Source organism: Falco punctatus, assembly GCF_963210335.1.
Source record: "Falco punctatus genome assembly, chromosome: 7".
Classification (NCBI taxonomy): Eukaryota; Metazoa; Chordata; class Aves; order Falconiformes; family Falconidae; genus Falco; species Falco punctatus.
The window spans coordinates 45,680,112-45,692,650 of NC_137587.1; the positions used below are offsets into that span (position 1 = coordinate 45,680,112).

The 12,539-nt window shown below is 42.4% G+C and overlaps 1 protein-coding gene across 1 annotated transcript in view; it reads right to left on the reverse strand.

The window, feature by feature from the left end:
- Nucleotides 1-12,539, reverse strand: part of KIF26A (kinesin family member 26A) — a 103,875-nt gene that overhangs the window by 50,328 nt on the left and 41,008 nt on the right. The window contains exon 4 of the mRNA XM_080397065.1: nt 2,323-2,489. Coding sequence (XP_080253191.1) covers nt 2,323-2,489 — 167 coding nt within the window. The remainder of the gene's footprint in view (nt 1-2,322; nt 2,490-12,539) is intronic.

A 12,539-nucleotide genomic window follows, 5' to 3' on the forward strand; every position in this document is an offset into this window, starting at 1 on the left:
TTGGGAATAAGCAAAGTACTAATGGGTTTTAAAATGTTTTAGCTAGCACATAGCTGCTAAAGCTATAAAACTCTGATTCACTCAAGGCAAAGACAGATTCATGAGAAGCAATTAGGGCCTGATCCAACATACAATGATGTCATTTTCAGCCTTGCTGCTGACTTCAAGAATCTTTGAATCAAGCCAACAACAATCATTAGTAAGGATCTGTCGCTTTACAGTAAAACCGGAACTGAGTTTTGCTGACCAGTGACAGAAACATCACTGGAAGAAAAGATGTTGGGTCTTATCTCAGGTTATTAGGCACTGACTTCTTTCTCTCAGTTCCAAGGAGGGTTTGGTTTTTTTTTCTGGATTCCCCAGTGAAAGCAACAGTCTTTACACTTGCTTATGACATACAGATTCACGTTGAAATAAACCCAAAGTAGATTAAGCTAAATCACACTGTTCACACCCACAATGTGAAATACAGTAATGAAAGCTGTGCTGCTGCCCAGTCTAGGCACTTTGGAGAGGATTCATCTGTCCTTATTTAGGCAACTAAAGAAGAAAAGAGATGTCTGAACTTTTCCCCTTACCTTTCCTTTCTTCTTCTCGCCCACTGATTTTAGACACCTATCTTAAAATGAAACAAATCATCCTCTGCAGGCAACCATTTCTGTGTTGACTTTAAACCTGCGGCACTTAGCACAGAGACAAACATTAACTCACACACACCACTCTTGGGGCAACCATTTCCCAGCCTCTTGTGTACAGACAGACCGTAATATGCAGGCATATAACGATTAACATTTGTTGTACTACACTCTTCTAAAAAACAGGGCTTGGGAAGTTGAGCTCCTTTCTGAGGTCAGATTGTAACTCATAGTAAACGTCATTCATTTAATCATAGAATCATATAGGTCGGAAAAGACCTTTAAGATCAACGAGGCCAGCCATTAACCCAGCACTGCCAAGGCCACCACTAAACACTGTCCCTAAGCACCACATCTTCGCATTTTTTAAACACTTCCAGGGATGGTGACTCCACCACATCCTTGGGAAGCCTGTGTCAGTGCTTCACAAGCTTTTTAGTGAAGAAATTCTTCCCAGTATCCAATCTAAACCTCCTCTGGCACAATTTGGAGCTGTTTCCTCTTGTTGTCTCACTCGTTACTTGGGAGAAGAGACCGACCCGCACCTCACTACAACCTCCTGTAAGGTAGTTGTAGAGAGCGGTAAGGTCCCCCCTGAGTCTCCTCTTCTCCAGGCTAAACACCCCCAGTCTCCTCAGTGGCTCCTCGTAAGATTTGTGCTCCAGACCCTTCCCCAGCTCCATTACCTGCCTCTGGACACACTCCAGCACCTCAGCGTCCCTCCTGTAGTGAGGGGCCCAAAGCTGAACACAGTTATTTAGCTGCGGCCTCACCAGCGCTGAGTACAGGGGGACAATCACTGCCCTAGTCCTGCTGGCCATGCTATTACAGATACAAGCCAGGATGCTATTGGTGCAAAACATTTTAAAGATCAAGGAAAAGAAAACAATACAATTGCCATCATTATTACATCACAAGAAGAATCCTCACTCAGTGCATTTGACTTCTATGCCATTCACAGACACGCTTACATTTTTCAATATTGTCTCAAAACATGTTCAGTTCTGAATTAAAAAAGGAGTTTGGAATGCAAGTACAAAGCCCTGAATTTTGTTTTTGTAAGTGCCATCTGCTTGACAGCATATTGCATTTAATCAACATTCTAATTATAATAAACATCTCACAAACAAAACTAACATATCAGGTTTTTTATAAGACCCATGAATGGAAAAAAAAATATTGTTCTGGGCTACTGCTAAAAAAAGAATGTCTTAAACTGCTTCAGCTGCTGCTGCCAACTATGGAAAAGTTTTATTTGCACACAGTAGACATGGTACTGAATAATACCTAGCTTTTTTTTATTTAGATCCAAGTGAAAAAGTCTTGTTACTTCAGCTTCTGCTTCAAGGAAAGCCACAGAATAACAGACTTTCTACAGGTGGAAATGGACGTTAAGGACTAGAGAAAGACCAATACACATTTTCTTGGGTTTTGGTCAATAGAGGTTCCTGCTCAGGTCTCCATCACAATCACATCGGGGCCATCACCATCACAAAAAAAAACATCGCATCTCTCCACCCCAGTGGCAGTGGAAAACCACAGTCACAAAGAGGTGACCAGCTCCACCTCTCAGCAAGAAACACCACACGCTACATACACCTTCTACCCATGGCAAGGACTCAACAGAATTTCACAATCTTTGAAGACCCACGAGCAGTTAACAGAAACCAGAAAGGTGAAATACTACCTTATGAAGAACGAAGCCGCAGCTGAGGTACCTGCTGAGACCCCAGCTGGAGCGACCATGCTCTGGGAGGCTCCCGAGCCACCTGCTCCTGCGGGGTCGGAGCTGTTCTGCCCTGAGCTGATCTGAACACTGGGACCATCTCGGCCACTCTCTGGTGCCGTTTCTGCCTGGAAACAAAAAAGAAAAACACATGTACAGGTTAACACACTTGCTGAATGGCCATGACAGGGAGAAATCTCATGCAGCATCTCCAAAGAGCACCTTGGCAAGGGGGAAGGGGAAGATCAGCAGCAGCTGAAGGGCTGGACGAGCAGTAGCAGGTCCTGCAACAAGAAGGTAAAAAGCAGGGCTGCAGCAAAGGTGCAGAAACCCCCAGAGACCCCTTGTGATGGGTAACGCACAGTTAAAAGTTTGACAGGCACAAAGAAATGAAAAACAATAAGCAGAACCTTTTTGTTTCACAGTGTTATTTGGGAGCTGGCAGAACTGCTTATCTGGTTCAGTTGTAACTGTCAGGAATTATTTCTCTGTGGCACATCATCTACAAAACCGATCTGTTTAAGAGGAACTAGCCAAACAGTCACATTTGTAACATGTTTCCACATGAATACCCCAAGAACTAAAGACATAAAACATTATTTTTAAAAAACATATACATGACCCTGCTTTTCAGCATTATTTATCTTCACAGCACAAGTGCGCGGCCTTGTTTTTTCTCCTGCAAACCCTTCCAGTGGAAAAACAGGAGCAACCAGAGATGCGTCTTCTCCAGCATAATCCATCTGCAGTATCTGAGACAGACTTTAAAGGGGGGTGATTGCTCTGGGATTTTGCCAAAATATCAGACATCCGTATTGTGAAATTGTGTCCTGTCGATATCTTCATGTTTAGGCCACCAACTCTTTCAGTACCGAATTCAATTAAGCCCCATCAGTCAAGTGCTCACTGACAGTGCTAGGAAGGCCTCTTTTTTGGAAGAACCTGCTCTGTGTCTAGGAGTACTGAAGATTTAATTAAAGATGACACCACAATAAATATTTGTCAGAAGATTTAATTGCTTTGTGTATGATAATATATGATGTTTCTGTCGTTTGAAATACTACTTTGACATTTCCAACTAATTAGCTAAAATAAATTCCAGAAAAGGAGACAGCCTTGTAATGAAGCACAAACACAATTAAGTACTTCCTGGGATGCCACCAAATTTCAAATTTTGTGCTGTCATAGATCATGTTTTACAACTACAGATATGCAGGCATGGTAATAGTGCCTTCCCAGCTACATACACACCCTCAATTTTCTCATACACTGACAACCCAAACAAAGTTTTTCTCATGAGAACTGAGGCAACCCAGTTATTAGGTACCAAGTAAAAAGAAAACCCTGCCAACAGACTAGTGCTCAACTGGTGCACGAGAGGCTGTCTGAAGTTTCATCTGGACTCATTCCCATAGGCTGCGTGCTGAATTCCCAGTTCCCAGCAAAGCCAACTTCTTCTGAAGGTCTGGTCTTCAAAGATTAATACTATTATCAGTATTATGGAGTGGCTGCCTAACGCTTTACTATAGACTGCTACACAAAAAAAAAAAAAGTACTTTTGTAGAGCTCACCTAAGAGATCTGAGGCTGAGACACAGAAGTATATTCATGCAGATTAACTTAATCCAAGCAAAGCTACTCATGCTGGAAGCCAAACTTGAAACTTTGAATATCCCTCTGCAAAACCTCTCACTTTGCAATACAGAAGTCCCGTGAGATCGGATTTCTCAGCAATATAGGCAGAAAGGCAGAGACCAAGCTCTGCTAGACATCAAGACTGACACAAAGAAAAGGTAAGGCAGCAACATATGCTTAAAAAAGGGAGTCTGTCTATCCCATCCACAATCTACTGACAATGACAGCCAGGAACAAAGATGCTTAGAAAAGGATCAGATCCACTCATGTGGTTCATTGTTTAAAAGCCAGGGATAGAGCAATGAGGACCTTGAGGTGGTCAATAAAGCAGGTACTTGATAATTAATGAATTGAACAACAAATGTGTGGCCTTGACCTATACCAGCCAAAGAAAGTATATGGCACAGGGAAAAACATCCAGACTGGGAAAAATCCAATGTAACATTCAAACTTCTGAGTTACATAAACTGACATAAAGCACTAAAAATAAATGGAGCTTACTATGAATTTAGTAGTTTACAGGCCAAGAAATCTACACCAGAAGCTCTGGAGTCAGTATGTGGGGCTTACAGATTGGCACATAGAGGGGCTGCCATGCACAATGGTGGGTGGCATGATGGCCAGCAAGAGAAGGAAACCCAACCAGCAACTACTGGCAGGCTAACATTAATGTTGGAATACTCCCCTACATTCTGTCAGGAAAACAACCATAACCCCTTGCCACATGTGCTGTTGACTCGGATTAAAAATTAGAGAGTTCAAATGAATTCCCAAGGCATATTTTTCCATTCACTTTCAACAGAGGCTACACTAGACAACAGGACTTTGAAATAAAGAAAATCACATTTAAGCATAATTTTGAAGAAAGAAGGTAGAAGCAGCAACATTCTTGGTTTTCTAACCAATCATGCTTAAACTAACGCATAATGTATATGGTGGCAAACCTGAAAGCTAAATAGGAAATCTGTAGAGTTAGCATGAATCTTCAGTGGATTTTACAGCAGCATAAGAGATTTGTAAGAACTGACTGGAAACTGTTAACAGATCAATTCCTGTAAAAGCTACTCACACTTAAAAACATGAGCAGTGTATGACATACATTAGTTTTTCACCACTTTTTTTATTCCTATGAGAACTTAGAAGCCTACATTTCTATGAGACAGATGATGTTGGACATACCAGGCATCTAACCTGAAATATCCGAATCAAACCTGGTATTTCAGATACCAGATGGTTAATATACTTTCCAAACAAGTTGGATGCCTGTAAATTCCCATTCCTACATTAGACACTTTTGAAAACTTAGCTTTTAATTTCTGAGTATATCTGGAAGTTTTATTCTCAATTCTGTGCGTGCATGAAAGGCGGGTGAGGGGAAGCCAAGGAGAAGGCATTGATTCTTGTAAAGGGGGAAAAGATGAAGTAAGGCATGCAAGATACAATCATCAGAAGACTAGTGCAGAAGGCAACCCATATCTTTTTTATTAAGCCTTCAATAACCCAGTTAGTATTCTTAAACACAGAGGTAACATTAGTTTTGCTGCACGGTGAGAAGCTGAAAAAGCACAAAATAAATCCTTCCAAGTTTAGGATTCAAGGGCTGCTTGCATGACCCAAAGTGACAGGATTTTCCAGCAGAGCCGTGTTCAGCTCTCCCTGAGACAGTTACATCTCTCAGCTGATGAGGAGGACTCAGGTATGAGGAATTTTGTCAGGTCCAAATCATTTGCCCTGAGGCAGGAAAACCAAAGACAAGTAATGGGACCCTCCTGGGCACCCTGGTTTGTCACACCATGGTTTCAGCTTGTGTTGCTTACAGCTGCTGAAGGGGTACGAGTAAGAAGATAGAGGGGATTAGTTTTTAAACTAAATGCAGGAATTGCTTCGTGCACGTCCCTCTCTCAACCCGTGCTCTTCTGGGGACAGCATGTAGAAATTATAATTCTCTAGAGGAACGGGACCAACTTTGTATAACTTTTTTAAGCACACAAGTCTGCACAGAAAGAAGACTCCAGTCTGCAGCTGAGAGGGAGCTGTGCTTCACCATTTACTAAATTTTCATAAATCACTCATGATCAAACACAGAAATCACAAACTTGTCACTATAAAGTGTTACTGACTGCACTGCATATTTAAAGTGTCATAGGCCTCTGCATCCAGAGATTAATGTTTGTTTCAATTCTCTTAGAAAAGGTTTGCCAGACAAAAGCCGTTAACCCTCTGAAACCAGCTAATCCTCAAAGGAAGGATTTCCAAAACTGCTTTATAAGACCCCTTTCCTTTACTGTCTCCAAAGCCACATGAAATCTGGGGCCAGTAAGACCACAGCAAGGACAACACTTGAAAATGTCACACCAGGTGTTTTGCACTTGCAGGAATGACCTACGTGTCCATTCTTCACATTGGTGCCTGCATCACGGACAGGAACGTTTCAGTACTGGGTCCCAGCACCTGTCCTGAGGACATGAGAGCAGAGCTAGACATGCATTTTGGCTGGTAGCATCCACACGTGCAGCTAAGGTTGGCAGGGCCACAACAAGCAATGGCAGCATGAGTTGTTCCCAGTTAAGATGGCCAAAGGCTGCGGGAGGCAGGAAGAGACAGAGGTGACCTGACATCCTCAGGTTCTGGAGGTGTGCCGGGCAGAGTAGGGGCACCCCCTGCCTCATCCTCAGTTCCCAGCACAGAGGTTCCCCTGCCATGACCAGATGGCAGGAAACATCTGCCCAGGTTTAAACAAGTCAGACTAGTCCAAAATTACACTGTAGAGAAGCTGGCCATAGACTTCCAGTGTACCAAATTTCCAGGCACACAGTACTCTGTCAGGCCATTACCAACGGAAGGACAATTACATCCCTAACAAGCTCTTTGCAAGTCTGAAGTGCAAAGCTGAAAACTAAGCCATAATGTTTCTAGTTTCCTGAATATTTCTATTCTCTGGACATCGACCTTTGTACAGGGATCAAAAAAAGCCAAACTAGGTGCTGCCACTTTGTCTCTGTTAACACATGCAAAATATATGACTGGTGACAGGCAAGAAAAACATAAGAATATAAAAGTCTAGAGAAAAATAGATCAATCCCAGGATAGTACTGTCATGGTAAAAGAAAATCAGAAGGTTAGATAGAGCTGCAGAAGAAAGTAATCAGATACAGTATCTAAATGTATCAAGAACAGATTCACAGAAGAGGGAACAGAGAAAATTACACAAACATCAATGGGTCTGACACACTTGTATAATAAGAGACAGGACTCAATACAATTTATTTTATTTCAAAAAATTGGTCCCATAATGAAAGCATTCAATAGGCCTTCAACAAAGAATTGCAGGTGAAACTCTAGCAAGATCAAGCCTGAGGCTGTAATGGGGCTTTCCCCCCTCCCCCCCTTTCCTAAGTTTTTTTTACCCCTTTCTGACTAGCAGGCAGACACACAGAATTTTGAGCATTTGCTTTAACTTACTATTTTCTCCTTTCAGGCTAGTACATTACAGCCAATTACATTGTAAAAACTGCTTGATCTAATGATCTTGCGATACATTAAATCTACTGTTTATATATGATAAAACAATAATTTTTCCCCCTAAATGATTCATGCTAAAACTTTTATGACTTACTACCACTAACTGGAACAAACGTGACGTAAATCTCTATCTGGATAATGCTGGTACTGTAAACCCTTCTTTCTCATAGGTGTGGATAAGTCCCACATACGTCTCCTATGTGAAACGTCTCCTCCGGACTGTCTAGCATTACGTAAAGTTAACAGCACAGTATACACTAGGCTGAAGCGAAACATGTTCTGGATAAACTTTTTACAGCCATTTGACAATGTTTCTGCCAGGGCTCATTATAAAATAACTAGGGCATTTTATAACTACAGTACACTACTGTAGTCATTTTATAACCTGCAGCTGCGATGTGGTAACAAGAATGCCAAAACCTGTAGTTTCAGACTTATACATGCATCTCTTGTTCAATGTAAATCAAATACAGAGCATAATATCCCTTCCCCCAAAATAGGTTTTGGGCTACAAGAGTTGCTAATGCCTGGCTTACCACTGATCTCTAAAGATGAAGCAGCAGGAGAAAAATGACAGAGCTGTAGAATTAAATAGAAATAGGAGAGCCCATCTGCTGTCATAGGTTGGAAAGTAATATGGGAGATCCAAAGACTACCTTGGGGCCCTTGCTTTTTGGATTACTATCTGAATTACTAACACAGGTTAAAGGTTTGGATCTTCACCACCAAAAATTATTAGCAGTCTGTGCTTCAAGCACAGAAAGGACCTCATCCTTCGTCTGCAGGGCACACGCATCCAGCCACATCCAGCTCTGATGTCCTTGGCAGTACAAGGATGGAGATGCAGCAGCTTGCTCCCCTCTGACCAGATCTCAATCTGACCCAGATCTCTCCTAAACCACGCTCCTTGGTCTCTGAGAAATTTACTAAGGTTCTAGACAGGTCTTGGGTAGGCTTCCTTCATCTACAAAATGCCCATTCCTATCTTCAGCCTGCCCATGTTCTCAGGCTGGAAGGTCTCTGCAGCCAGGGCTCTGGTAGCATAAATCTGCCATCAGCTAGCGATGGACCATTTACTTCACATTTCAGCCACTCAGGGCATCGGTATCAAGAGATAGCAAGGCACGCTCTTTTATTGTTCCTTCATGGCTATCTGACCATCACACAGACTTCATCCTCTTACCTGCACATGCAAACCCACCACCTGGGAAGTCAAGAGGACATGAAAAAGGGCTGTCAAGAAGGACATAGATCATGCTGCACATAAACACTCTCAAATTGGGACTTTTCACATGCAGTGGATTTAAAACAGCCAGGCTAGGAGGAACTGTTTCTTCCAGTGCCTCCAGGCAAACATCAGAAAGCGTTGCCCAGAGCCCTCCCCACTGACATGTATTACAATAGTTACAGCCTCCAAAGCCAAAATATATAGCTGTGTACTGCTCCGGGTGTTTATTCAAGTGGGCAAATACACAGTTGAATCCCTGCTTTTTGTCAGAGGCTGATAACGAGCAAGCAAAGGATTTCATTAACAAGCTCATAATAATGCAAATTTCTGTCAGTTTAGGATTGGGTTTCCTACAAGACAAATGCTCTTCCATTAGGACTGACTTCCACAGGCCAGATGTGTCTCCAACAGCAATGAAACACAGGACACATACAGAGCTTTGAATCAGGAAAACTTGTGTCACCTTCCTGACTCCACAACAAAATTCCTTAATGACTTTAGACAACTCAGCTGAAATCTCACAATGCCTTGTTTTAATTTCTATTCAGCAAAATGGAATAACCATATTCCCAAGAATTTCAGGCCTTGTAATTTTAGTACAATCATTATATTGTTATAATGATTGACATATAATGTCAGCAAATAAAGGCAAAGGTGGACAGAGACTGTCATACCTAATTGCTATTTCAATCATGCTTGAACTGCTTATATATTAGATGTAACTACTCTAAAGAGAGCATCCCTTGGGATCAATTTGCCTGACAGCTACCACATGCAAGGCACCCATTGACTAGCATCTTGCTTGAAGAGGTACAAGCCCTCATTATCTGAAGGGAAAACTGGGTCTTTAGTACACCCAGATCTAGAGAACAAGATTCAATTACAGGCAAGCTCATGAAGCAGCATTAAGTTCACAAACACAGGGACAGCTCTATGTAAGCATTGTTGAAGGACACTGAGGTCCTAAATTAGGGGCAGAGCTGTGCAGATGCTGCTACCTTTTTCTTGTGGTTGTTCCCTGCTGACCTGCTGTTTACTCCCCGTATGGGAACTGTGCAACCCAGATGCCCAGTCAGTCATGATTCACCGCAACTAGAGTTAAATCTGCAAGCCTGCAGATTTCCCAAAGCTCTTTCAAGTAGCCAAACGCCATGAGAGCAAAGAGGAACTCAAGAGCTTCCCAGATGCGAGTGGGCAAAGAAGTGTCAGGTGAGATTTGACACAGACCACACATTTAGGGAAAAATAACCTAGATGATACCTAAACAATGCTGAACTCAAAACTTACATTTACAGCTTGGAAGATCTAAAGGTCATTGACGGTTCCTTTGAAATCAAGATGTAGCAGCAGCCAAAAAAGTTACCAAGTTCGGGACATTACAAGGCAGGACACAAAGAACAAGGACAGCGTCCACAGACTGACTGCCAGTGCAGCCCTAGTCCTGCATCTTAAGACAGGGGTGGGGGAGTAAGGGAAATGACAGAGACAACCAAGTAAATGGTCAAGAAGATAGAGCAGCTGCCTCAGAAGCAGAGATGAAAGAGGCTGGGACTCTTGTTTGAAGAGGGGAAGGCTGAGGAGGGCCTGACTGAGGTTTATGATGTCATGGAGGTGGTAGATAAGCTGAAAGAGAGTGAGTAGTTCTTTGCACTGGGGTAGTGAATTTGTGGAACCTGCTGACATAGAAGGCTCTGGAGGCAGACAGTGTCAGCAGGGTCAGAGAGGGATTAGATAAATTCCTGGACAGCAGGTCCATATAGAGATACTAAAGGGAACAGACAGGGATGTGTCCCTGTCCCCAGCTGTGCATGCTGGGGAGCATGAGCAGACCGCAGAAAGTAGTCAGGCTCCCCAGCTCTCCCAAACCACCATTTCCAGCTCTGCGGCTGGAGATACCCCTGCACTAGATGGACTGCAGTTGAGACCCAGTAGCATATTTCTAAAGTTCTTATCATTGCCATAAAATCTTCTCACTAGAGTCTTTCTTAGCTTAACAGGAGGTTGCACTATTCCCTAGGCCCCCATGAGTACTTCAGAGTCATCAAGAGAGGTTGGTGAGACTAAAAGGGATGTCTACACAGCATCAACCAGCTAAACCCAGACCTTCCTCCCAAGCCAGGCACCACAAGGGCCGCTCTCCCCTTCATCCTTCCACTGCCATCTCCCCCACTACAACAGCTGACTGCCTTGCCCAGCTTTACCAGCGCCACTCTTCAGAAGCAGAAGGGGGTGGTTCTGAATGGCAGATCCATTATCTTTGCCCAAAAACACCAAAAACAGCAATGGATTCCTGCCTGCGGCACCTTTAACACACTTCCTTCACCTAAATTGTCAGAAAAGAAAAAACCCATCCAGTTTTGAGATAGTGGCAGCTATGCAAACTCAGAGGAATTAACTTAGAAGCATTTGGGCGTGAAACAAAATTATAATAATAGGTCAGCTTTGGAAAATGTCTAACCACGGCATTAAGTTGTATAATAATTTATACGGACTCCCTTCCCTAGAAGTGTTTCACACTTGAATCTTAGAAGTACTACTTTCAGATGCAAAGCAAACCTCTAATTATTGATCCTTTGTTACATTGGGAAATTACCTCATCGTAGTTTTAAAGTTCTATTTATAAGTCTAATAATCTCATCATTGATTAGGGTGACTGTATTCTAATTATAAATCCATTATCTCCTCAACAATGAAATAAAATCAATAATGCACGTAAATGGGGAAAAAGGAATTTAAATGCATACATTAACATCATTTCAAGTAGCGCTATTTTATGCACCATCTCTAACAAAACTGTGTCACATCATTAGCAATAATGTGAAAAATCTTTTTCAATTAACAGAGCTGATTTGATGCTATGTTCAGTAAAGTGGCAATCCATTCCATTAAACACACACATATGAAATGCTTGAGACATCTATGAACTCTATATATACATCATAAATTCTCTCCCAAGTGCTGAAACAAAAAAGTAGATACATTTTCCATTGACAATTTTTAAACCTCCTTTCAGAAGCTACCACCCAGGGCATTTCAGCGATTCTAGCTGCAAGTAACAAAAGCATCAATATTTGCCACAATGCTCAGCCACTCATGTCACAAAACAACAGGAGATGCTTTCAGCGATATTCACACTGTGCACAGCTTGACTACCTGGAGGCCCATGACCTTAACATGCCATCATTCTAGTATACAGCCTATGGAGCAAATGTTAAATTCAAAGTGCTTTCCAAAAAATGTACAATGTTCAATCCTATTTTACACAAGCAGGACGACTGGGCAATCCACACCTGCATCCAGCTGCACAATTCAGTTCCTTCCACGCGATATAGTATACAGAGACCCCTGCAGAAGACTTTCCACCAGCCTGGATTTGCCTGGTTTCCCTGCTACATCAACCTCTGAAACCAAAGGGCGTTATTCAGCTGCAGCCCACTCTTAACAACCATGTAGCCAGTGCAGAGCAATGGTAGCCTCATAAAAGCACTTCTACACCAGATATAGAGTCTCTCTCAAATGTTGGATGACACTTCTGAGCTCCAGCCACCTTGTAAGGTGTCTTCTTTGTAAGAAGAACCTTTACACCTTCCTTGTAAGGTGACTTCTAATGTTGGGGTGGCGCGGGATGCATTGATTAACAATCAGTTCACTGGAGAACTCAGCATGGAGCCTATGTACAGTATAAATGGACCAGTGAGAAGCAAAAGAAGCTGAAGGGAACTAAGTGAACAGAAAAGGCCAGCCCTAAGAAACTAGTTCAAAGGCAAGAGTAGAAAATTTAAATATTTGGGGTA